Source organism: Pipra filicauda, unplaced genomic scaffold (assembly GCF_003945595.2).
Source record: "Pipra filicauda isolate LSUMZ 115617 unplaced genomic scaffold, ASM394559v2 scaffold12_size5214236_pilon, whole genome shotgun sequence".
NCBI classification, from domain to species: domain Eukaryota; kingdom Metazoa; phylum Chordata; class Aves; order Passeriformes; family Pipridae; genus Pipra; species Pipra filicauda.
In genome coordinates, this window is record NW_024103763.1 from 1,951,726 (window position 1) to 1,978,594 (window position 26,869).

At 39.1% G+C, this 26,869-nt stretch overlaps 1 protein-coding gene across 1 annotated transcript in view; it reads left to right on the forward strand.

Annotated features, from left to right (window-relative positions):
- The window catches only part of SMPX (small muscle protein X-linked), a 53,499-nt gene that overhangs the window by 5,741 nt on the left and 20,889 nt on the right, over positions 1-26,869 (forward strand). Inside the window, exons 2-4 of the mRNA XM_039377904.1 lie at positions 9,626-9,685; positions 14,449-14,538; positions 19,680-19,833. Of these exons, the coding sequence (XP_039233838.1) occupies positions 9,647-9,685; positions 14,449-14,538; positions 19,680-19,820 (270 nt within the window). The 5' untranslated portion in view covers positions 9,626-9,646 and the 3' untranslated portion in view covers positions 19,821-19,833. The remainder of the gene's footprint in view (positions 1-9,625; positions 9,686-14,448; positions 14,539-19,679; positions 19,834-26,869) is intronic.

Sequence of the window (26,869 nt, forward strand, 5' to 3'; positions counted from 1 at the left end):
GTCAGAGTATGAAGAGAATGGCCAGCACCTCACTGATGGTGGGCACAGAAAATGCAGCACAGCCTGCAGTTCTCAAAAGTCATTTCCAAGACAGATGATTTTCAAGCACCACTTTTAGCTCCAGATCTCAAGAACTGAACTGTGCTTCAAAGGGACTGTGTTGCGCAACCAGAGGAGACAGAGTGAAACAGCTTAATATAGTTTCTTTTTCCAGACTTGTTATTATTCCCGTATAGAAGATATTGCCTGTCCACAACTATAATTCATATGGGTGTAAGCTGTGAAGATTTTAAAAACTACTTTGTATAATTTCCGAAGATAAACTGTTTATATACTTTTTGATCCTTAAGGTTTGATACTGTATCAGAAAACATCATTTCCCGATGGAACAGCTGGAGGATTTTACTGGTCTTTCTGTGCCAACACTGAATTCTTTTGGCAATTTCTCTCTGAACATCTACAATATTTGTATGGCAGGAGACCACAGATGATTGAAAAATGTCCCTGTAGCAGATATGATTCAATAAAAATAAGGTTTGATATGGATCATGTTTGACTACTGGATAGATAAATATGACTAGTAGATTTATTCATATCTTCACCATGGAAAGCATTCATTCTTAATTGCCTTATTTTTCACAACATTGGAGGTATGAGAAGATAAATATTTTTTTCCTTATGACTCACGGGAACTAAGATAAGTGTCCTGATATTGATTCAAATTTTAAAAATCTTTACACCAATGGTTTAACAATCTTCATCTTTTATTTTCTGTACAGCAGATACGAACCAAAGATAGCAACTGATCAATCTCACATGATTCAGCAGATCGGTGCAGCTGTCCTTGAGTTTGGTCATTTTTTCTCTTAAGGCATTCATTTCTTTATAAAGTCCTTGAAATTCTGCTTCCTCCATTGCCTCATCTCCCTTGTTCTGGATGCAGCTTTCTACCACAGATGCTTCATGTCTCAACCATGTCTTTCTTTCCTGTTAGTATGCCATTTAGATGAGGAATCAGCTGAATTTAGTCATTGTTCTCTTAGTTACAGATCAGATGATTGTGCTCACAGCAGGACCATAGCTGCATGTGAGCTGACTACCTGCACAACTGCAGTTTTGTTTCAAGCTTTATTACAAGAGAGAAATAAATTACTTTCTGTGGTGCTGAGTCCCCAAGTCCTCTCGTATGTCTGTACTTAGTTCTTGTGCATCTTTGGGTCAGATTGATACAACAGCAAAATTCCTCACTGCATACCAGGTAAGGTCTTACTCTGAAGTCAAGAGCTAATAGTGTGTAGCTGATGTGATCAATTGATAGGGATGGCCATCTTCAAAATAAGAATGTGGTGGAATTGAAAAAGATAGTAGATGCTTGTTTGAACTATCCTGATTTGTGAAAACAATGCGTAGCCTTTCTGCTCAAAATTTCACCAATGATTTAGTCAGTTCCTATTTTGTTGAACTTGTTTGCCAAGAACAATATCAGATGATACAGTGTCATGTTTTTTGTATCTTTTCCAAACAATGCTGAATCATTATAGCAGATCTGATGTTTACAGAATTCAGCATGTCATTTAAATTTCACATTCTCTTATAAATCTGCTGCTACCCTTGCTCTTTCTTATAGTGTCACCTCTGCCAGGTATACTGGTCAAAATTTACCAAGAAAAAGGAAAAAAATTTGTTGCTTGTACAACATCATCACATTTCAGTTTCCAAGAACATTTTGGTAACTAAGAATTTTACACAATAGAAAGCAACAGAGAATATGGCTTTTGGGTAATAGTGGTCAAAGCGATGATGTTCTAGCATTTATATGGATTACATTCATAATGCAGGTTTCAGAACTTAATACAAAATCTTAGATGATGCTAACAACACTATTAATGTTGCTGTAACTCTGAAATTTAGAACAAGGTCACTGGCAGCCTCTAATGAGACCATCTCCTTAATACAAGGCTAATTATTTCTCTATGGAACAGTCTGTGATTATAATCATGATGCTTTTCCATGGAAAGGAAAGGGAGCATGCAGGAGTTGAATTAATATTTAGAAGCCCAGAAACAAAATCAGCTAATTCAGATATGTTTGTTTATTTCCTGTCCACTAGATAACAGCAAACATTTTTGCATGCTATTTTATGTAATTCATTATTTAAATGGCTTGATGTCACTGTTGTTGGCATAACTGTGCAAATAGAAACTCAAGAGAAAGTCCTTGTTTTTTTCTTGATATTAAGAAATAAAGATTGGGCAAAATGTGGAGAAACAATTGAACACTAAATAATACTTCCTCAAAAAATTTTCCTTTGACAAAATTGCTGAGGTTTGATATTGTTTCTACAATCCATGATTCAAAATTATTTTCAGTTTAAAGCAAGAATAAGAATGGACTATGATGACTGGTAAAATTGGTAGCTCCACTGTATTTTAAATTTCTGTAGTTCTGTCTAACCTCATGTGACTGGGAACCATTGCTAAAAGTCTCTGCCTTTCATCAAGCCTATGTGCCAAGTAATTGTTACATGAAGTAGATACATCTTTACTAAGGGAAAACAGCCAAAAGTACAAATAAAACCTGAGTGAGTGAGAAAATGGATGGTGGGTTTGTTTGGGTTTTTTCAGGATTCTCTGTGTTAGTCCTCTGATATATCCATCTGATAGCAGGTTTCTTGTTTTTAAATCTTAGTCAATAATTTAGGTCTGTTGAATGAAGAGAATAGTTACACTAGTTGCCGACAAATTAAGTTTTCATATTCTTCATTAAAAATACAAATGAAGATAGAGATAGGAAGAAATTAATAAAATACTTAATTTTGTGGACCCATTATTCTTAACTGTAATTTAAAGAGCTAAAATTAAGACAGCAAAATATCATACTCGATAATTTAAAGCAAAACTCCAGAAATGTATTTTTTAACTTTTTACTTCAAAAAAATCTTATTTCAAGTGAGCTGAGGTTGTGACTGCTCCTGCGTTAACTTGCATTTTTAATTGTTTGCATTAAACAAAAAAATTTTTGACTGTAATATAAAAAATATTTTTCTTTTGGGATACTCAGGGAATTTTTATCTGCACTCATGAGGCTTCTCCAAAAGCAAAACATTTAATAAGCATATTAAGTAGTGACAGCTTTAGAAAAACAATTCTGACATTATGCAGTGAAATATCTCAGTCAAGAAGTAAGATACATACACATTTCTGTTAACCATCAACTTCACTTTCAAAACTAATAAGCTGTTCCAGGAAGTGTGTTAATTAGACAAGTCTCTAGGAATGAAACAAAAGTCTGTTTTTAACTATATTGGGATGTCATACTTCAAATAAATATATTGGATTTCTGTACACAAGACATAATAATTCTATGCTATGTGTGACAATGCACATGGCCCTAACTTGCCAGATGAATCCATCCTCTGAAATGCACATATGCCTCATTATTTACTTACTAAATCATCTGCTGCATGTATTAACAGATGAATCTGCAAGTCATTGGGCTGTGCATCCCAGAGGTTATTCAAGGGTAATGGAATGCTGCAAAATAATGCTGAGTGGCTTTTTTTCCCTTCAAAATCTACTCAGATCTATATTTTCTAATATTATTGATAAAATTTGAGTTTTCTCCTTTTATCTCCACAGTTTAATACAATTCAGGTGTGATAGTTTATGGGTGTTAGGTATGTGACAGAGGTAGATTCTCTTCCTGTGTACACATCACTAAGACTGTCTATTAAATTACTCATCACTGCTATGAAAATTTATTGAGGGAAACAGCGTTGAGCTGGTATTTCTTAGGCATATTTGCAAAATTGTTTTCAAATCTAAACAATGGCCTACCTTTGCTAAATTAATGACATGTGGAAGAAAGAACTGTGTATTCCAGAGCTAGTTTGTAATATAATTGTTGTAATATAAATTGAAATAAGTTCATGTACAAGACCACGTTACAAGTCATCAGCTTTATTGGCTTCCAGATGACAATATTTTTGGAAAAGAAGGCAACAGAGAGTGAGTCACAGACTTAATGAACCAGTCTGATTGGTCATATTCGTCTTTGAGATACTTGAAATGAAAAGACTCTTTGGTCAAATAAGTTAAAGTCAAGGGAGTCCTCTCTGAAATCACTATCCCAACCACTAGTTGTTATGAGTAGTTGCCATCCTGAGGGACCTTGACAGGCCTGAAAGATGAGCCTGTGAGAACCTACTGAAGTTCAACAAGGCCAAGTGCAAAGTAGTGACCCTGGTTCAGGGCAACCCCAAGCACAAGTACAGGCTGGGTAGAGAATGGATTGAGAGCAACCCAGAGGAGAAGGACTTGGGGGTGTTTGTGAACAAAATGCCCAATACGATGTGGCAGTGTGCACTTGCAGCCCAGAAGGAAACTGCGTCATGAGCTACATAAAAAGAGGTGAGACCAGCAGATCCAGGGGCGTGATTCTCCCCCTCTACCAGCAGATCCAGGGGGGTGATTCTCCCCCTCTACTCCACTCTTGTGAGACCCCACCTGAAGAACTGTGTTTAACTCTGAGGTCCCCAGCACAAGACAGATGTGGACCTGTCGGAACAAGTCTAGAGGAGAGCCACTAAGTTGATCAGAGGGCTGGATCATGTCTTCTTTGAAGACAGATTGCGAGAGTTGGGACTGCTCAGCCTGGAGAAGAAAAGGCTCCAGAGAGACCTTATAACACCTTCCAGTACCTAAAGGGGGCTACAGGAAAGCTGGAGAGGGACTTTTCACAAGGGCATGTAGTGATGGGACAGGGAGGAATGGCTTTAAACTGAAGGATGATAGGTTAGATTAGATATTATGCAGAAATTCTTTGTTGTGAGGGTGGTAAAGCACTGGAACGGGTTGCCCAGAGGACTCCCTATCCCTGGAGGTGTTCAAGACCAGGCTGGATGGGGCTCTGAGTAATCTGGTATAGTGGAAGGTTCCCTGTCCCTGGCCAGGGAGTTGGTCCCTCCCAGCACAAACCATTCTATGATTCTGTGATTCTATGATAAATGTCTTTGGCACTAATTTTGAAAGTTTTTGATCTTCTCCTAGAAGTGGCAAAGAGTAGCAGCAAGTGGCCAGTACAGTGTTGCCCATAATGACACTGTTCTTGTCAGCATTAGTGTTGTGGGTCCGATGGAAAACAGGTACGTCAGAGGAGTGATGGAGAGGGAAGTTCACTCTTGTGAAGATACAATGAACAGGAGTCTGCACTTCTGCGATTGGAAACATGAGGATATACCCCACGCACAACTTACTGTGACAGATCTCCATCAGTAACCTTCACTGAAGACAGCCCTCCAGCCACATGAGCATGACTGTAATAATGTTTCAGTTCCCTCATGAGCTATAGCAACTCACTCACACACACACACACACGTTCTTCCTTTACCTTTTCTTCATCCCCATGCCCAGAAGCTCAGCAGCTGGCCACTATGGCCTTGTACACTCAGAAGCCTTCCTCCCCCCCATGACTGTCCTGCGCAGAGGAAGGCTGTGCTGAGACCCCAGGGCAGCTGCTGTACCAGTTTGCTCCCAAGGCGGCAGCAATACAGTCACGTTGGTGTGTCATTCACCTCCCCTAGACAGTTCCTCTGAGTTGAGTTCTTCATAATTATGTCTCCATAATTATTTCCTTCCCCGGTGTGGCAGCAGGGAGGCACATGCTGCCCCAAATGCCCTGGGAGGAGTTATGCGTTACCTACTGCCACTGTATGCCCGGCACTTGGGAAAAGCCCAGAATGACAGGGAGAGGGAGGGCAGGAAAAGGACCCAAAGGTGTGCTCCTTCAACACCTCCTACTTGACAGTTGAGCCCTGGTTTTACCATGGTCAAGTGTCAGAGGGGACCAAGTTACAGAGTGAATCAAACTCTATATTTAGGAAGAACAACTGGAAGCTATGACAGGAATTCCCTTTTACACTTTGCTTCTCTGCTGAGTCCCACTCCAGCCTGGAGCAGCTCTGAGTGCCGTCCAGGCTGAAAGCATCGGAGCTATTTCAGACACATTAAAAGGGTCACAGTCAATACCTCAGCTGGTGGAAGAAGGTACCTCTTTCAGCATCAAAAGAAGGTGTGCATACTCACTTGACGGTTTGGAACTTTTCTTATATAAGTAAATAAGTAAGCTAATATTGAAGGGGTCAATTAAAAACTTGGAAGACCCTTATGAAAACTCTTTTGTAACTGCTGTGAGTTGACTACAATAGTTGTATGTTTCTACTTATTTTAATGTCTCGTGCAGCGTATCAGCATATTCTGAATATGATAGCAGATTGCTATTGCTTCTTAGTCTGTGGGGATCTTTAAAGATTTAAAATAGAAAGTCACTTAAATACCTAGTGACTCATAAGAAGTGTAAATGTGTATAAGATTGAACACTGTATTACATAGGTAGATGGTTATTGTTTTCTCTGTGTTTGTTAGTGAAATATTACATGGGGGTTTGGATGGTAAGAGTAGTTTCTTTCACTGTAAGCTTAACAGGTAACTATAGCAGAGATTATTATGTATGTATTACAGAAAATGTGACCACATCTGCCTAGAGCATGTAGTAAGTTTTTGTGTAAGAGGCTGAAAGCTGTGAACTTGGGGTTTCTCTTATTTCATTGTACTCGCTGGGTCTCACAGTAGTGTAGTTCCTGTCAAAGCCTTTTAATAAGATAATACACTGCAGTTCTGTGTCCAAAATACCCGTAGTGCTTGATGCTGTGCGTGCGATGGGGGGAGAGGACAGCTTCCAGCTGGGGCAGGGGGAGGGCTCTTTCTGTTGTCTGTGTGTTACTGTACATCTCTTGTGTGGATTACAAAAGATGGCATTATGATATCTCATCGTATTTAAAGCAAATTGAACAAGTCAGCTTATTATCTTGCTGCAGCCCTGTCAGAAATTATTTTTAGCAGAGAGACAGAAGATAGGTCCTTTGTTTTACAAAGTCTCGCTTCAAAACACTGATTTATTTCACTGTAATAGTCCTGTATTTTACAAGTAATTCTGCTCAAGTACTTTCACTGTGAAGCAAGGGAATTTGCAAGGGAAGCCTAGCGTTACCCAGCTCCAGACTGAACCAACGTTGCCATTGCTTTCTAAGTTTGGCTCAGCATGCAGCCCATAAAAGGTAAAAGGTAAGGTGTGGGGAGGCCAAAAAGACACCGGGGAATACAGGCTCCATGTGTCTGCGTTTCTCTGCCTGCTTACATGTGAAATCCGGCTGTGGAAATGAGGGTGAAGCGGGATTTTTTTTCAAGTTTGCAGAGCTGATCAGAATGCCAGGAATAACTTAAGACAATCAGTGCAGCACTCTTGACTCTCTCTCTGAGACACGTGGCAAAAGAACAAAGGAATTTATAAAAATTAAATAATCATTTCTGTAACAGCTGCTGTTAAAAAACATAAGGTTTATTTTCCTGTGACTGATGGTCAGTATCACTCTGTAAGGAAACTCAGGGAAGGTAGAGAAGGGGAAAGAACCAGAGAAGTTGATCTATTTTTACTCAGTAGTTTGCTGTTGTCCTGATTTCTCTGGTGGTAATGAGGACAGCAGGATCTGGTAGGAAAATCACCTCCTCCAAAAGCAGTCCTACACAATTGTATCATGCATCCCTCTTTAGGAACCGGTGTCTGATTGCAGTAATTTTGAACGCTGACTGCTTGTGAACCCAGAGCACCTCGCTGAGGAGCACTGACACTGTGCTTGTTTTAAAGCTGAGATTCAGTGCAAATCCTTCCTGTTGATCTCTAGGTGACCCAAGAGCTGCGTATCAATGTTTTTTGCAATGCACAGGTATTCCAGATGAAGAAATATATCTTAGCTTGAATTCCTTTGTGACAGTGGTTGGGAATTAGATCCACTTTGGTTTAAAATGTTTTATGTCATTTTTCTGTACTTTTGTTTCCATTTGCCATTTTGATTAGAAAGAGGAGAGGATGATAAGAAAAATTAATTAAGGTTTCTGTATTATGAGTCCTATCTTCTCAATAAACTGGGGGATTGCTCAGTGTTTCTTTTGGAATACAGTCACTGGTTAACAGAACAGTTACTTCTATGCATAGTAAAGATTTTTAAAAAGGAAGGAGACAGAGTGTAGTAAATTCTTTTGTGTTTTTGAAATCTGCTCGAATTTTGTCACGAACTTTAGTGACCAAGATTGCATCCATAAAGTGAATTCTGAAGTTTTAAAAACTACCTCTGATTTTAAGATTGTGTACGTAAAACCACAATCTAAAACTCACTGGAAGAGTGACTAAGATAAAAACAGTGCTGTTTTTATTTTGCACAATGGGATTTTTTCTGATTTATTAGTTCAGTCAAAGCAATTTCAACCCAAAGCCATTTATGAAGATGACACCCTCTAACTGAACACCGTATTGGCTTGGACGGCGCTCTTTGCATCTGGGAATGTGACCAGAGGGAGACCTCTAATGGCAGGTCGTTTTTACATTTAATTCTTCTCAGCATCATACACATATTTAAAGCTGATGTGAGAATATGCAAGAGCAAGTCTTCCATGCTACCCCAGTGATACAATTTAAGGCTGAGATTCCAAGTTGAAGCCAACCTATCTATATTTTTTTTTGATACTGCCTCACACGACATTTATACTCTTTGGAGTAACCAAGTCTTTGACACTTTTAATTTCTCAGTATGTTTCTACTATCTCTCCTACGTCATTTATCACTATTCTCATTACTTCCCTTCCTGTCTCAGGTTAAATATAGTATGAAAAAATGATGTAATTTGGTTGCGATCAATGAGTTTTCTGATTAATTAATTTCTCAGCTTTTAGTATTGCTATCTTACTTTGTATTATAATGCTTAAATAACCAAACTTTAATAAAGGTCTAGTCCAGTTAAAATCTTAGTTCTCAGTGAAAGAATAAAAGGCTGAGATGATGTTTCAAATATTCTGCTAATAAAAGTTATTGCTTTTTACTTCAGTGTATCTCCTTTTGTTATTGTATAGTAATAGTGTAACAGTCCATATTTCTCCACCTGCATAAAAGTGTATGGAAAAATCTGTTATTTTTTATCTTATTGCTAAAGAAAATTTGTGAATCTGTAGGATCTAAAACTTTGAAGACAGGCCACTTTGCGCACTAGCAATTGTCAAAGAAAACTTTTCAGTTTGACCATCTTGATAATTTTCAGTCTACAGGCATTAAAGGATTTGAGAGTCAGAAAATGGTTATGTCTGCATTTGTAAATGTTTTCTAGCAAGTTATACTTTATTTGAAAGAAGGCTTAAGCTGAAAGTTTTAGTAATTCCCACATACATACTGTGACAGAGATGATCATACATTGTTTATCCTCAAATGCTTCCTGTAGTTCTTACTCATTTTACAATGCTGTTAAGGTTTGAGAGATTCCTTATCTCTACTCATTATTGTTTTTAACGTGAAAGAGATACCTTCATTTGTGGCTATGAAAGATTAATTGGAGAAGCTCGGGTGTTCCGTCTCCTTCTGATATTCAGAAGGAATAACTAAGCAACTTGGAAAGTGAGATGGAAACAGGAGATGGGCAGATGAAATGGATGCCTGTCAAGAGGCAGCATGGGTTAAGTTCTAGCTTATCTCCCTTAGCTATCAGAATGTCAGAGCCTGTAACACTTTCCCATTTTGCTTGCAGGGATAAGCCTCTGTCTTAAAAATGTCAAAACAGCCAGCGTCACATGTCAAAGCCATTCAGGTAAGAGACAGTATTTATGTTTCTAATATAATAAAATAATAACTCAACCTCCATTGCTTTACAAACTGCATTTTTACTCAGACAAAGCACCATAGATGTGCTAACTGGGGATTATTCTGTTAAAGTAAAAAGCTTAGTAGATATGAAAATAGTGGAAAAGTGTGACCTGAAGAGTATCTTTTGATCTGAGTTCATAAAAAACTGGATCAGGTAGGTTCATTGATCACTTATGTGCATAGTCTTTCCAGTGTTAGGTTATGCCTGTTGGGGGATCAGCTAAGCAAAACACAGCGATACATGTGTGTAATTGATCAGCACTATAAGTAAAAATAATTCTTGCAGCTATTAGATTTTCCACAAAGTTAATGCAATGCTGGAAGAATTATAGGCTAAAAAGATGGCATAGGTACTGTACAGTTTTTCATGTCTGCATTCCTTTAGGAAAAAACCCCCACAACTTCCAATATTTGTTTAAGAAGCATTTTTTTTTAAAAGCTAGAGTGAAATGAGAGAAAAGTTTATCTTTTAATTTAAAAGATTCTTGTCTACCACATGCCTCTTCAAATGGTATATGCTTATAAGGATGGAATTGGTTGTTCCATACTTGTAAAAGAAACAGCTGGAGAATTATCCCATCGTCACAAAGTAGCATCATGAAAAATGTATTTAGCTCAAGCTGTCAATGATTCTTGTCAAAAGGCCAAAATATTTCCTGAACTGAAGAATCTTACTGAATTTTCATGTATTTTGTAAAATGCATTTCCAATGAAATTTTACAAGTTCAGGTTCCCTTACATAAGAAACACAAAATGGAATTTCTAAAGTCTGATCTGTCCTCTATTTCCTTGAGATAATATTAATTCAATGGATTGGAGTATCAAGATTAATTATCCAGTGGCTAAGCTGCATGCTGAAGTTGCAAGATACTGTAAAAATGCAGATTCTCTTTATCATCATCAACTGTACTGAAACAGACATGCAAATTACTGTACTCTAATTCAGTTGAAGTTAGCAGAATTTTGCCATTTTGTCAGAATTTTGATTTCACTCAGTTCAAATTTTCATCCCTCTTTTACCCTGACTATAGAAATGTTTGTATGATTAATGAAAAAATACAGATATTTTATAGCTCAAAAGTATTTACATTTTATGTTTAAATTCCATAGGCACATACAAACATTTTTAAGGAATGAATTTGGTTTACTTTTTTCTTAAAGAAGTAGTGATAGATTGCTTTTTATTTTTATGATGACTTGTAAACAATGCTTCTAACTTGTTAATTTAAAAACTGCATTAAGTTTAAATACTAAGTTTAATGTTTTAAGAAACTTTAATTTTGGCAAAGGTAATTTAAATCATGAGGAAAACTACAGCACAAACTTTAAAATATAGCTATTAAACATTGTGGCTCCAGTAGAGACACTTGCACTTGAATTGATGCCTATTACATTTTGAGCACTGTAAGAACTCAAAATGTCACATTACTTTTATACATTGTGATTCATATATTATGATCCTTTGTTATTGTGTGCTATTATAATAGGAATGACATGCTCTGGAGAATATAAATCATGCTTCAGTGATGGAAATATAATGGCACCTTACTAACTGAAGTATTTCATGGTACTCTGGCTTCTGTCTGACTGTACGAGATTTACACAAAAATCGTCACTTGCCAAAAGCCACTAAATAGACATGTGAGAGTTAAAGGCAGCAACTGGTTCCCAAGTTTGGGGCAATAATGGACCAAAGTACTATTAATTCCTGGTTACATTAATTGCTCGTCTCCCCCTCTCAGTGTGTAAAAGGCTGTGTACAGCTCTGGCTGAAAATTATTCTATCTTCAAATACCACTCTTTGTTTTCCCCAGAAGTAAGACTGGGGGGGTTTCCTGGTTTTTCTGGTGGTTTTGGGGTTTTTTTCTGAATTCCATTAAATTTTATCTGCAGTTCCTCTCCTTCTTTCTTATTTTTTTAATTAAAAGTATTTATACTGAAGTGTCTTTCCAGCTTATTTAATCGTCCATCTGGACAGTAGGAGTGGCTGTGATGCTGTGAAGAACTTATCCATTACAATCCTCAACTCATGCATGGCTGCATGAGTTGTATCCTAATATGAATACCCTGTCTCTCTTAAACAGAAAGAAGAACAAAAAAAATCTCTAAATATCAGTTCAATTGATTCAAAGCAGCAATATATGTTGTATTTCATGCTTGTAGATATTTTTCCTTTGGTCTGTTCAGAAAGACCTCAGTAGAGGACACAAGTACACATACCTACTCATTACAAAAACTGCAATGACATCCAGGATATGGTAGGCACTTTCCAAAAACAAAGGAAGAGGCAAACCCAATAGTTTTCCTAATTAGTATGGTTAAAAATAAGAATCACACCTAGAAAGTCTATCTAAAGCAATTATAATTCAGGATTTCAGGAGTTTGGAACAGAAAATTTCCTGTTTAGCACTTTACTAGATGAGAAGCAGGCAAAGAAGAGATTCCTGAGGTTCGTATCTCCATCCCAGATGACAGGTGACAAAAGCCTTGAAATGCATTTTGAAAACAAAACTGCAAACTTGTGCTGATTGCAGCACAACACAGTCCTTGCAGAGCTACACTGGTGTACTGAATTTGGCCCACCCATTATACAGCTGTGGGACAGAACTGGCATTGGATTAACAGGGAAATTTACAGCTTAGGACCTTGGTACCTCTGGTCAGGAAGGGCTTGGAAATAAGTCACGCTTTCATTTCATATTAGAAATATTTTAATTTATAGTATGTGTTATCAGACCCAGACAGTGTTTAATTATGTCTTAAAGGATGCTCATTTTTCCAAGTTAATACGTCATAACTGCGTACATCTTGCCCGAACTCCTATTTGAGTGCTCTTATTGCAGATAAAATAGTAAAAACTGCTTCTGTGTGACACAGATTACTGTGAAAGTGCTGAAGCAGACCAAAGGGTGGTTTATTTAATCTAATTAGCAGCCTGGGACTTAGTGGTTCATTTTTGTTTCCTGAACCATTTTTAGTCACAGTTGGTCTGTCAGTCACAGTAGGAAATGCAAGGGCTGTGGTGTGCCGGGGGAGTCTGGCTTCTGCTTTGATTGACTTCAAGGGGAAGGAATGTCCAAGTTGAGGATGAGCTCCAAAAGGAGACAGCTCTTAAAGTTTCAACTCTGCAAACTTGTATGACCATGCGAGCTGTAAAGTGCAGAGAAGTTTCACATTCCAAAAAAAGAAGCTGCCTGGAGGTACCAGAGCTCGGCGGAGGAGATGCTTGAAATTAAAAATAGCAAAGCTGTTTTTTTTCTACCTGTAAATGAAATAATAGGTTGAGAACTGTGAGGCTGAAAATGCTCTGTCCCCTGGGAAGTTACAAAGTGCAGGTGAAAGGTTTCACAATATCTAAACTAATGCTCAGTGAGAAAGCTTTATGAAACAAATACCCAGTTGTCTATAAACTATATGACCCTGCAGAGTTGGCAGCCCCACTGAAATGACAGCATCACCTTGCCTAAATACGATAATGGGAAACAGGTAAGTAGAATACAGGGAAAGGTGCTTATTTCTTGGCAAGTGGATTCTTAATTCACTTGATATTTGATTACAGCTGTCAGAACAGTTGTTACTGGAAACAGTGGGCTGCTTTCCTGTGGTTGACCAACTGGGGCATGATCTGCAAGACCATGTTTTGGGCAGAAGGATGGGATTATTTATCTTCATTTAGTGCAAATCAGTCAGATGGTGAACTACAAGAACACAGCTCACTGTTAGAAGGTTCTCCATTTCTGCTCTGTAACATTACTGATTCACCCCCTGGTTTTACCAGTGGGAGTCATGATATTTTGATGACATTTCCTAGGAGCAGCTTCTCTTCTGAGATCACAAGATAAGACTAGGTATAGATTGTGCATTTAGTTGATCATGCCATTTGACTTTTAAAATAATCTGGGCTGGGTCATACCAGGAAATGGATACGTTTCAGCTGCTCTTTCCTAAGCAGTATTTCATGCCATTCTTTTCTCAAAAATCTTTACTTTTAAGGTATCTATTTATCAGCACCAATTATGTTATAGCTACTGGCTTTCTGCTCCAGACAAAAAATCAGATTGATGCAGTTATGTGAGCATCATTCTGGAGGGAGTTTGCTAAAGCCGGGGACTAGTGGTCTGCCCGGTGTTGGAGCTGGTTCAGCCATTTGCAGTTCGTAACACCCTCGGTAAATTTTGTTGGTAAAATCACATTTTAAACACTCACAGCTTAAGCTGATTCAGGGCAAGCTTTACCTCCAAATTACCTATGATTAATTGTGGTGTAAACTGGTGTCACTGGGGAAGGGAGAATGGTCCAGTGATTTGGGTGGTATTAGGATTTGGGTGATTTGCACTTAAGTGTTGCTTTTAGCACTCGCTTTCTGTTTGACCTTGACCAAATAGAAGCAGACCCAGGTGCCTAAAGACACTTTGGTGTCTACTACTCATTTAAAATCCAATAAAATCAGGAAGCGTTAGTCTAAAATGCAGAATTTCAAAAGCTTTCTAGGTAGCTTTGTTTTTTCATTTTCTGCCTTTAAAATGGAGATGAAAGCACTTGTCTTTCCCACAGGAGTGGTGTGATGATGCATGCATTGAAGACATAAGTGCTCAGAAACCACAAAAGTGTCTATACACTTGTCCCAATCTTTTTGAGTTTTACCATTTACCAGCTGTATCTTTATTTATCAGTCACCATTATAGGCATCTCAATTTCCTTCTCACAGGCTAATATTAACATCCCAATGGGTGCATTTCGACCTGGTGCAGGCCACCCTCATAAAAGAAAAGAACTTACACCTGAAGAAGTGGACGAAGTAAGTACGAAAGGTTTTCTGACTTGGCTTTTTGTTTTTGTTTTTGTTTTTGTTTTTCCCCAGGAGAATCCCTGCCATAAAATGAAAGAAAGCCTTTTAATCAATCTTATATCTCTGCATACCAATCTTAGATACCACAGCTGAACATGGACAGATCATTCATGGAAATAAATGGCCACTTGCTAAACACTTCATATATAATAGTTCTGCTTTTGGTGCCAAGGCCCCTATAGGAATTTAAACTGTTTCAAAGGTGTGTAGCTGTGCTTCAACAGCAGGATGACATCTGTTGTCAGGAAAGAGAGCTAGGATTTCACCGGAGGTATTTGTCTAGATGAGATTTGATGGGATACAGCAGGAAAAGTTATAGCAAGGCTTTGGAAGGATATGCTACTACCTACTGCCCCATAGTGTGATTGATTGTTACAACTTAGCAATAATGGAACAGGTTTTCAAACATGATGCTTTTTGAAATGTTTATCAACAAGGAAAAATTGAATGTGAAGACACTTGCAAGTTAAAACAGAAATTGAGAACCCATTTATCTGCATAGTGGTGAAAATACTCCATTTTAGACTGAATTCTGTGTTTGCATGCTTAAATTTTACAGGGAGTATTTAACACCGAGTTATGAATATAAAATCCAATTTATACATTAACTAGCATTGGTTATGATTAAACACAGATATCATATTTTTGGATGCTATTAAAGCATCTTATTTACCATTAACCTTTTTTATAAATGCAAACTAAAACCAATAGAGGAAAAAAAGGTAATGGTAGATACTCCAAACAAGGAAAAAAAATCAGTTAAATGTGGGTACTTCTGCCTTCCTGGACAGTTGGCTTAGTTTGGATTTATACCCCTCATCTGAGAACTGGTCCTGCTAGGCCAGAGCTGCCGATGCTCCTCAGAGGCAAGGGCAGGAAAGGCTCTGATCAACTCCATACATCCAGGCTGTTTTGGGCAGGACTTGGGTGGGTGGACTTGCTGCCATGCAGGGAAAGCAAAGCTATTGTGGCAGGAGGGAGCCCTGCCCTCATGCAGAGCAGAGCTGGGATGGTCAGGAGGGAGGGGAAAGCCACTGCTCCCCTCACAGCGTGCTGTGGCACTGCTGGTGATTCAGCCCCAGCCAAGAAGCAGCCAGATTAGTTTTGAACCAATCGTCGGCCCCTTCTGACTTGGAGCAGGCACTTCAAATGGTCAGGTTTAGTTGTGTAAGAGCAAATTCTTCCTTTTCTGTCTCAAACAGACAGATTAGGGTTTTTTTCTGAATTTCACCATATTTTGATATAAATAGTACTCTGTTTACAGAGAACTTTCCTGAAGTAATCAAACCCAAGCTGACTTAGCTCTTAAGAAGATTTAAAAGAAACAAACATACAAAATGACCTTGAGCATGTATTGTGGCTTTCTCCACTTGAAAGAAATGAAAGCATATTCTCTCTGAAGTAATTAAGCTGATGAAGGAGTGTATGTTATCAAGCAGAAACTAATATAGCATGTATGAATTCTGGTAGTGTTTGGGAAATAAAATAAATGACTGGTGCTGATAATTAGGTTTGGTTGGGTAATTGAATGTTACTTTGCTTCTCAGGTACATGAATACTATATATGAGACAGACATTACAGAATGAAAGTTCTTGGCACAGGTTTTATAGGCAATATTCAACCAAATCAATGGTAGTAAAGACTACAGAAACAGATCTTTTAATGGGAATAGAATAAAAATACTACTAGTGGACTTGTCTTTGCAGTTTTCTCATCTTGTTAAGTTTTGCAATACAGCTCATGATTTTTCAAAGCAGTTTTAGACAAATATGTCTTTTGCTAACAGTGCATAGGATTTTTCACTATTTTTTAAAGGCTTGGCAAAGGAGATGAGGGGATTATGAGTCTTACTCAAAGGGACAGTGGAGTCAGATGTGAACATGTACTTTTGAAGGTCGATGGAGCAGGCATGTTTAACATGGAAAGAAATGGAGGGTGGGAATTTTAGAAAATAACTTCTTCAGTCAGAGCATTCGTTAACTCTCGTGTGTCTGAGTCACTCTTTAAAATTCCTTCCATAAAACTGGAGACCAAAGTCTAATCTCAGCTATGCATTGCACATGGAGTGGTTGATACAGGGAGGGGTGCAGTCATAGGTAGCACACACCTGAGGTTAGAGGAGAAAGCTGACAGCAACTTATGGAGCGCAAAGTCTCCAAAACACGGTCAAAGCTTGTGCCATTTGTTCTACAGGAGGAAGGGAATTGAACGTGACTAGAAATGGTATTTTTAACATAGTATCTGCTATTTATAATAAGAACTAAGGGGTTGAGGGAATGGTAGTTTCCCCTTGTAGTGGTTTGAACCTTGTTTTCCCCAGAGGCTAAGAGAAGTGGTAGACCCCAAGGGGTGGAAACCCCTGGAAGTTTTGAAGTTCTGCCCAATGGGCGCTCCTGCAGAAATGTAAACATATCACAACCAGACCGGAAAAGAAGAGTTGTAGTTTGGTTGTTGTAGGAGAGGTGGCCATGTTGTAGAGCCACGAGGTAGGGGCTCTGAGCCCCTTGGGGCCTCTGGCCCCCTCCCAGCCCCTGGCTGGGGGGCTGCAGGGACCTGGAACAGCATAAAGCTGGGCTAGGTGCCTGTAGTTATGCCGGGAGATGTTTTCTCCATGGGCGCAGAGCAGCAGCCGACACTGACCAGAGAAACGGTGGCAGAGAGCCAGAGATAAGAACCTGAACTGAAGGAGCAGCAACATGCAGCACCAGAGAAAGGACTCCTGGAAGGAGAGCTGAGGAAAGGAGAGCCAGCAACTGAGAGCTACAGAGTTCTTGGGGGTAAGACTGTACCACACTCCCCCAAAACTCCCTTGAGATCCCTCTTGGAGAAGAGGGACATGGACTCCTATTTTGGAGAGCAGTTTTAGACATGCAGCACGGAGAGAGAGGAGCTGAGAAGCTCGGAGCGTCCCGCAGCTGGACCGGGACGGCCAGATGGAATGTGGGGGGGGCGACCTTGGCTTTCCCCCCTTGCACTGCTGCCACGGTGGCAGCCTCTGCAAGAGATACCAGACCGTCACGAAGACCCCCCTGTGTCTTCGTGATATGACGTGGTGATACGACCTTGTCTGGGGTTACGAAGACCACGGAAGACCCCTCGGTTGTGAGGCGATGGGGCCGGGGGAGCTTGAATACCTCCCTCGTGGATGCTGGCAGAAAAGCCAGCTATCAGCTGCTGCATGCATGAGAAGAAGAAACCTGCTGCCTTAGAAGATGCTGCTGTGACTGGAAGGGATCTGTCCTTCTTTCCCTCCTGGACTTTTAAGGGGATAAGAGATCTGATCCATTGTAAATACATATGTCATGGTAGAGATAGTTTGTGATCATGTGTATAATGTGATATGATATTTATTTGTACAGTCATTGTAATATATTCCCTTTTCCCCACTTTGAGTCTGGTGTGTTTTGTCTGGAAAAACCCATCTCACATTAGGTTGAGATGTGAGAGGGGGAATGGAGCTAGGGAATTGGATGTTGAGGCTATCTCAAACCATGACACCCCTGATTATTCAGATTAGCTAGTTGTGCAAGAAAACTGTGAAAGTAAACAATACAAGCTCTTGGCAACTTTGACTACTGATACAATTTTGTGCATCCTTCCAAACAGCTTCTGTATCAATTTACTTATTCTCCTGCTGTGCTTTGCTACTCTTTCAGAATGTTAGACCATTATGCTAGATGTCAGACAGTACATGCCCTAGCTGGGGGTGAATTACTGACTGGGATTTGAAATGAACAAGAAGAAACATGTATAATGATATTAGTTAGTATTATCTTGTATTAGCTAATAGTGTATTGGCTAAAATGTGAGAAAAGACAAGTTTACCAAGCCAAGCGATGTAATTGTTGCTTCACTTTTCTTATATATATAGTGATGTTAAGAAAGTTCTTGAAGATCAGATAGGAAGAAAATGTCAGTTTTCTAGAATACCTTGTTTATTTGCTATTTGACGTTGCAAAAAGTCTTCTTCCTAATTAGCCTGTAGTCTATTAGTCAACAGAAAAAAAGAGGCCAATAATATTTGACAGATAACTTTGGAATTTTAAAAATTAAATTAAATGTTAAGAACTGACTGCTCACAGTCAATACACATTTTCAAAAAGTGTAGCTAATAAGTCTAAATAGTGATTTAACTTGAAAAGGCCAATCCCAGTAGGACATTCATAGAGTAATCAAAAAAGAAAAAAATAATTTCATCATGAAATTATTTGCAGTAAAATATAAATTAATTTCTAAGTCTACATGATTCTCCCCATATGCCAGCTTTACAAAATATGCAACAGACTGCAACAACCTTAACTCCCTACTGGAAAGCTACTACTTCATTTTTCCATCTAGAATAGAAATTGTCTAAAATACACACTTTACTCACCTAGAAGCAAAAGTACAGCCAAGGAAGTACTGAGGGCTAAAATACTGTGGTTCATCAGGAAATTAGCTGAGTTGCTCACTATTTTGAAAGTGCTGTTATTTAACCTTTATTTTTACAGTGTCAGCAAAATAGCCATGAGGCTATTCAAACATAATTCAAACATAAAATAACAAAAACCCTCCTGGTCTTGCAACTGAGGTTAAGAAAAATTAAACTTCAACTCATGCTGAGCTTGCATGGAGCTTTTGATGTCTATAACCTATTATCTTAGATCTTTTCCAGAGCTGCAGAAGTGCATGATGGTTTTCCTCTCCAACTATCTGGCCACTATGAAACTCCCAAAGAAATTAGATTATAAAAATGTTTCTTCTGCTTCCCCCCCCCCTAAAATATGAAGGACTTGGAATTGCCTTTAATGCTCCACTCAGTTGTTTTCCACTAATAGTCTGACACTGTAAATTCTTACCCATCTACCAAAAGATCCATGTTCCTCTACACTGAGCACCCTCTATCCTTTCTAGAATGATTTTAGACAACAACCAACTAAATAACCTATCTCTTCCTCCCCATTCCCCCTCCTTTCTCCCCTCACCAGTTTTCACTGGGATTTCCTTTAGTATAAAAATATCCTTTCCTGGTTTCTCAAATAACTGATCTATGCTCATGCTCAAGAGATTGCTATTGCAGCAGTGAAGTCACTGATATCCTTTTGTGCAGAGTGTTCCTGCTTCGACAGAGGAGGAGAAAGACAAGAAACATCTCCCAGGAGCTAGGAAACTTCCAGGTCCTGCTGTCAACTTGTCAGAGATTCAGAACATAAAGAGTGAGCTGAAGTACGTTCCCAAAGCTGAACAGTAGCTGGAACAAGCAGGTGAGTGAAAGAGGGTTCTTTACATGGCTTTAGGAAAAGCAAGCTGATCCAGAAACCTCTTACGTAGAAAGATGGCTTTCCAATTACTTCAGTGGACCTGTAGTCACACCTCATATTTCAAAGACAAAATAGAAGAAGCCATAATCCTTGATATTCTTTGTTATTTCAAACATAGATCATATTGGAGACTATATCCAATGATCTATGTCACCCATCAACTGGCCTAACAAATAGTTTATTTAGCATATTAGGAATATTGAAGACAGCTGAAAAAATAGCATCTTGCTTCAGAAGCACAGGTTCCAGTTTTGCAAAATATATGACTTACTTACAGTCTAACTACAAATAGATCTTTTACAATGCAAATAAATTTATTGCAGTGATGGACAAGTAGGTCAGCATTTTCAAGCTCCTTTGGAATATTAGTTATTTGATATTCATTTTTTTATATTATTCAAAATTGACATGCTAATGGCTCCATGTATTTGATCATACAAATGTACCACTATTTGTGGCACCTGAGGACTCGCTATATAGGTATATCAGGCTTGGAAATATGAGATTGGACCTTGGGGACATCTGTGCTCTTCTGAAGTAGCAGATGAACTCCAGGTAGGGACCCTCAGGCACTGCGGACAGCACCAGATACCTATGAATTGAGCCACTGATCTACAACTAGAACCACAGCTCATACTTATTTTGCTCAATGTCTGGATGGAGATCAGGGATAAGTGATCTCTCTCAGGTGTAAGTGCTGGGACCAGGACCCTTTAGTGTCTTCTTCAGTGGGCACAGACAGTGGGATAAAGTGCACCCTCAGCAAATTTGCAGATGACACCAAGTGGAGCAGTGCAGTTGACACACGTGAAGGATAGAATGGCACATGGGGTGGGGGGCTGGTCAAGCTCAAGAAGTGGGCCCATGACAACTCATGAAGTTCAACAAGGCCAAGTGCAAGGTCCTGTACGTGGGTCAAAGCAACTGCCTGGAATCAATGTACGCTGAGCACGGAACGGATTAAGAGCAGCCCTGAGGAGAAGGACTTAGGGGTGTTGGATGAGAAGTTGGATATGACCTGGCAATGTGCACTTGAAGCCCAGAAAACCAACCATGTCCTGGGCTGCATCCATAGCAGTGTGGCCAGCACCTCAAGGGAGGGGATTCTCTGCTCTGGAGAGACCCCACCTGGAGTACTGCATCCAGCTCTGGGGCCTCTGCCATAGGAAGGAGTTAGCCTCGTTGGATTGAGTCCAGAGGAGGGCTGCAAAGTCAATCAGAGGGATGAGTATGTCTCCAATGAAAACAGGCTGAGAGTTGGGTTGTTCAGCCTGGAGAAGAGAAGGCTCTGGGGAGACCTCACTGTGGCCTTTCAGTACTGAAAGGGGGCTTATAAAAAAGATGGGGACAGAGTTTTTAGTAGGCCCTATTGTGATAGGACAAAGGATAATGGGTTTTAAACTTAAGGACATTAGAGTCAGATTAGATATAAGGATAACTTAGATGTAAAAAACTAGATGTTTTTTACAATGAGAGTGGTGGAACACTGGACCAGGTTGCCCAGAGAGGTGGCGGATGCACCATCCCTGGAAACATTCAAGGTCAGGCTGGACAAGGCTCTGAGCAACCTGGTCTAGTGGAAGACATCCCTGCTCATTGCAGGGGGGTGGACTAGACGATCTTCAGAGGTCTCTTCCAGCCCAAACCATTCTATAATTCTGTGATTATTTTATTTAAAAGGAAATATTCAGCACTTCAACACTGATTTCAGAATAATTTCCATTTGATTTCAAACAAGGCCCATAAGCGTCTGTTCTACATTCTGAGCCTGATAGAAATTAATAATTTCTGTCCATGAAATTATCTTTGATTTTCCTTGAAAAGCTTGAGTCAGTAAAGATGCATCAGGCAGTTACAAAGAATACTCAGATGTACAAAGAAGTTTCAATACAAAAAATCTCACCCTGGCTACAGTAAGAAAAAGAGAATTGCATCACACAGTAGTCACCTGAAGTGCCAGTTTTGCATATTGACTAATAAATCCTTTCTATTGTGAAGAGAGGCAGAGGAGCTAAGATGAGTAGAAGAATGTCATCTCCAATTTGCTGCGTGGAAACATAAATGAAGAACAGAGGAAAACAGAAAGCAGTGCAAAAGGGTTCTGGCAATGCAGAAGTGCTAAGGATCAGGAATGTAAAAGAAATGGCATATAATCTGAGTGAATTGCTCGAATGTGCAGTGCATCATTGACTTATATTTTATGCACAGCATAAATACGCCATTTGGAAACAAGAGTGCTTAGCTGTTTCTTGCTTTTACCCCACTGTGTCATAATGTTCCTGTTATTTTAAAGAAACAATGGAGTCTTCCTCTTCAGAAAACTTGGTAAAAGAAAAATTAATATTTTGTAAAATATAACATTGTAGTCACTGCACTAAAACACTGCCCAGAGAAATATGAATTTTTAATGTGAGACTTTAAAGAGGTTTTTTCTGTAAGAGATATTTGGACATAAATTTAACCCCATGTTTATTCTCAGATGATTGCTATTTTCAACATTTAAAACAGTTTTTTAGCAATTAGCTTACTGAGAATCCAGCAAACATTTGGGGCAGGCACAGAGGTTCACTCTAAGGAGAAGATTTCTACAGAAAGGTCAGCAAAGCAAAGGGCATCTTGAAAGAGGTGAGGTTATTATGAAGTCATTTCTGTCTCCATCCTTCTTTTGATGTACTGTGTATCAGGTTTGGACAGTGATACAGATTTCTAGATTTTGGGTAGTGCAGTCACAGATCATATGTGAACACTTATTTTCTAAAAGAGTTGCAGACACAGTAGTCACTGGAACCTGGAAGTTTGGATTTGGATGCTGTGCAGAACTAAGCAGTTGAATGAGTTCTACATGAAACTGAAATGTAAATCAATCATGGGCCGCATTCAGCAGCCTTGAATGGTACTAAATCTAAGGATCATCCCCTACAAGAGGATATTCATCAGTTAAGGTGTTTTAGTCATGACCTGCAGCCTTGCATAAAATGTGATAAAGTCAGTGCATTGTTTTATGACTGACCATGACCATGTCAATCCAGTGAAAATTGTCTTTATTTGAAAGAAATCCACACTCACATCTGCCTGATGCTTTGCTCCAAGGAAAGGTTACAGATTATCCTTTGAATGTGATGCTCTCTAAAGAATAGTAAACAGACTGATCAATAGAATATGACTGTACAGAGTGTGTACTGATCAATGAGAGTGTTCTTTGGTTTTCACAGTTTGGAAATTAAATCTCACATCAGTAGTATAATCTCAGATATTCACTACTGAGGGATTTCCCTTTGGTATTATTTTTATATTTCTTATGGTACTCTGTTGGTTATACCTACTTGAAATGGTTAGAATAACTCCAAATACTCTGGATAATTTCCATTATTCTGTTATCCTATAATGTGATACAATAAAAAAATACCAAAAGTATACTTTAACATTCAAAAATGCCAAAGCTTTTACAATTACAGCAGTTATTTCCAACTTTACCTCCTAGTATTGTCATATATCATGGGATAGTTTCAGTAAATTGCAAGTCAAATTGCAAGATGATTAATTTTTTAAAATTTTGATCCATGCATTCTTGCTCAGTTTAACAGAGTGCAAAACCAGCAGCAAAAATAAGAAACCTGCAAAGCAGTAGGTTGGTTCATTATTTACAAACCCATACCTACATGATTCACACTTTAGAGTAACTTCTGTTAAGTATCTTTGGTATTGCTCTTCACCAAATTAGGGAGCATGAATAGACTTATTAAGATCATAGTTGTAAGTCTAACAGTTTGTGGGAGGGATATAATTAGTGAGATGTCAGGAAACTGGATCCATTGAAGGTCATCGAGTGCTCCTCAGTTAAGATATTCCTGTAGTTGTCCCCTGATGCTGGTCTGTCATCTATAATTAACTAATTAGCATACTCTGCTTTGTCCTAAAGATTTTTTTCTTCCACAGACCTGTAGCTGACGTGTTAGATTGAGCTAGTTTTAATATACAACCTGAGTTGTGGCTCACTTCCCTTTTCTCCAACTACAATTTTTTTTTTGCTGCTCCCTTCACACCTGCTCATTTCTACATGCACAGGGGTGAAGCATATGCAAAATAAAATAGTAACAAAATATCGCATGCTAAAAATATGTGTCCTATTGAATAAGTAATGGTAGGAAGCATTTAATTTGTGAGAAATAGAACCTGCTATGGCTGAGATTTATTGCTGTTTATTGTGGTATCTCATATGATAACTAGTATGGTGACTGTACTTGAAAATGGGCCGAAGCACAAACTGACATTTCACCTGAGAATATATATAAATTCAACCAGTTACTTCTGCAACTCATGTTCATTCCTCATTCTGTAACCCTTCACATTTTGTGTCCTGAGGTGTGGGGGGCTGTGTAATAAGACTTTTTACTGTGCACCCTGAAGGGCCACGGAGTCCTTCGGAGAATGCTGGACTTTGGTCTCAGAAGACCTAAACCTTCAGCTAAAGTAGTCTGGTCTTTTCCTCCTGAGTGAGACTTTTGTACTTACTGGAGGACCTTCTTGAAAGGCAAAAAGGGAAATTTACTACCTTGAAGTTACAAAACAGTCTGTCATGGACACGTGGGCAGCACTGTGTTTTGGTTGTGTTTTGAGAAAGGGATTGTCAGGATCCCTATCACAACGTTGATGAGATGATTTCCCACATGCAGCTGGTACTTGTAGATAAACTGTTGGTTTTACCTGGAACTCTACTGAGGAAGGGTGGTTTGATTGCAGAAGTAGTTCTATTGTCAGTTACAGAAGCAAGGGAGTTGTATTTTGAGGGCTGAAGACTATACATCCAGCAAAAGCTTCCCAGAACAGCTTAGGCTTTGTATTTCTTACGGCATTACCTCCTCTATAACATATTGGGAATTCTGCCTGGCACAAAATGAGAAAACTTATCAGTAGAGTAGCCTCTGAGATTGGTGTCACTTGGTGAAGAAAATAAATCCCTTAGGGAATAAAGCCCTTATATCCATACACACAAAGTGTTCCTTGGTGGTGTTGTTAATTACTTACAAAAAAATTTGTCAATAACCCCAGGCTAAAAATGTGCATTATAGCTTTGTCTCCTAAGTACTGAGGATTCTAATTACAGTTTCGTGCTATATACTGCTCTGAAGCCACATCTCAGTTAACAGAGTCATTTACCTTTCCCGGTGTCACTGCTCTGACACATAGTTTAGTGATTGCCTCTTATTCCTGTGCTCACATGGACCTGAGGGATACAGTTAAACTGCTGTACAGTTATGAGCAAGGCTATTGCCTTTTTCTCCAGAAACACAACAGCGCTTGACTGGTAGAGGAACTCTGACATGCTGTGAGCTCTTGTAAGAGCCTCACAGTTTTAGGAAAATGTGTTCATTTGATTAAGTCTAAGCCAGACGTTGTGTGAAAGGAGGGAATCCTGCATCCAGAGGATGCCAAGGTAGGTCAGGAGCAAACATCTCCTTAGCCAGACTGGGAACTGTGGAGTAAAGAAAGAGGCTGTGTTGCAAGAATTTCTACAGGACCCTTCTGCCAAAGTCAAAGGTTCCTTGAGGGGATCTCATCAGTGTATAAAGTACCTAAAGTCAGAGTGCAAAGAGAGCAGAGCCAGGCTCTGTTGAGTGGTGCCCAGTGACGGGACATCCCTGGACCTACTCACTGTGTGGTCTTTGTTAATTTCAAAGTATCTCTTGTCTTTTTCTCTCCATGGTTTCCTACTATTCTGCTGACTTTGGTTCAGAACTCCCAGATTAGCAGCACTTGGTGATTTCATGGCTAACCATCAATTTTGTCAGATCACTTCTGTTTGTAAAATTCTCCTAAGAAACTAGGTAGTTGTGGTTATATAGGATTTTTTTAACATCATGTTTAAGATTGTTTGGTTTTCCTTCCAGGTTTTTTGTGTCTACTTATGACATGCTTTCAGACTTTAAAACAGAAGAGATAGAAATTTCTTTTCAAGGAGAAAATTGGAATCTCCAGGACGTAATTTAGGAATTTAATTCAGAGGAACCTTTGGAATTCTGTTATCTCCTTGAGCAAAAAAAGTTATTCATGTTCTGTTTCCCAGAGTTTCTGTGTTCAGAAGAAAAAATTTACTTGTGGTGGTTTAACCCCAGCCAGCCACCAAGTACCACATAGGTGCTTGTTCATTCCCCCACCAGTGTGGGGGGAAGAGAATCAAAAGTGAGAAAACTTGTGGGTTGAGATAAGGACAGAATAATAGGGAAAGCAAAAGTCATGCACATAAGCAAAAAACCCCATAGAATGAAATAAGAGTGACTGGGAAAGACAAATGCCGTCACTCCAAATATCCCCCCGCTTCCTTCTTCTTCCCCTCACTTTATATACTGAGCTGATGTCACATGGTCTGGAATATCCCTTTGGTCAGTTCGGGTCAGCAGTCCTGGCTGTGTCACCTCCCAATTTCCCATTCATCTCCAACTTCCTTGCCAGAGTGGCAGTAAGAAAAGCAAGAAAGGCCTTGGCTCTGTTTAAGCACTGCTCAGCAATAGCAAAACCACCTCTATATTATCAACACAGTTTTCAGCAGAAATCCAAAATTTAGTCCCATGCCAGCCACTGTGAAGAAAATTAACTCCACACCAGCCAAAACCAGCACAATTGTCTCTAACGTGGCCTGCATCTGTCCATTGTGAGCTGGAAGTCTCTACCATTGACACAATGCTATGTTAGCCCCCAGCACATCATTCCTCAGGCCTTTGCAAGTCAAGGAGAGATTTCCTTTTCATTCTCTTGTTGAATGGTGGAAATGACAAAGAAAACAGACCAGAGAGAGTCTGCTTTTTAGATGCCTAAGAAAGTTTAAGTGTATGTGTTTGGAGATGGATTTTGCTAAGGAAAGAAGAGGATGTACTCTTAAGAACAACAAATGCTTCTAACATAAACTAGTTAGGAAAAGTTTTTGCTTTGTGTTTTTGAAAACTGACTAATAATTTCAAAACAAACACTGAAAAATCAAAGC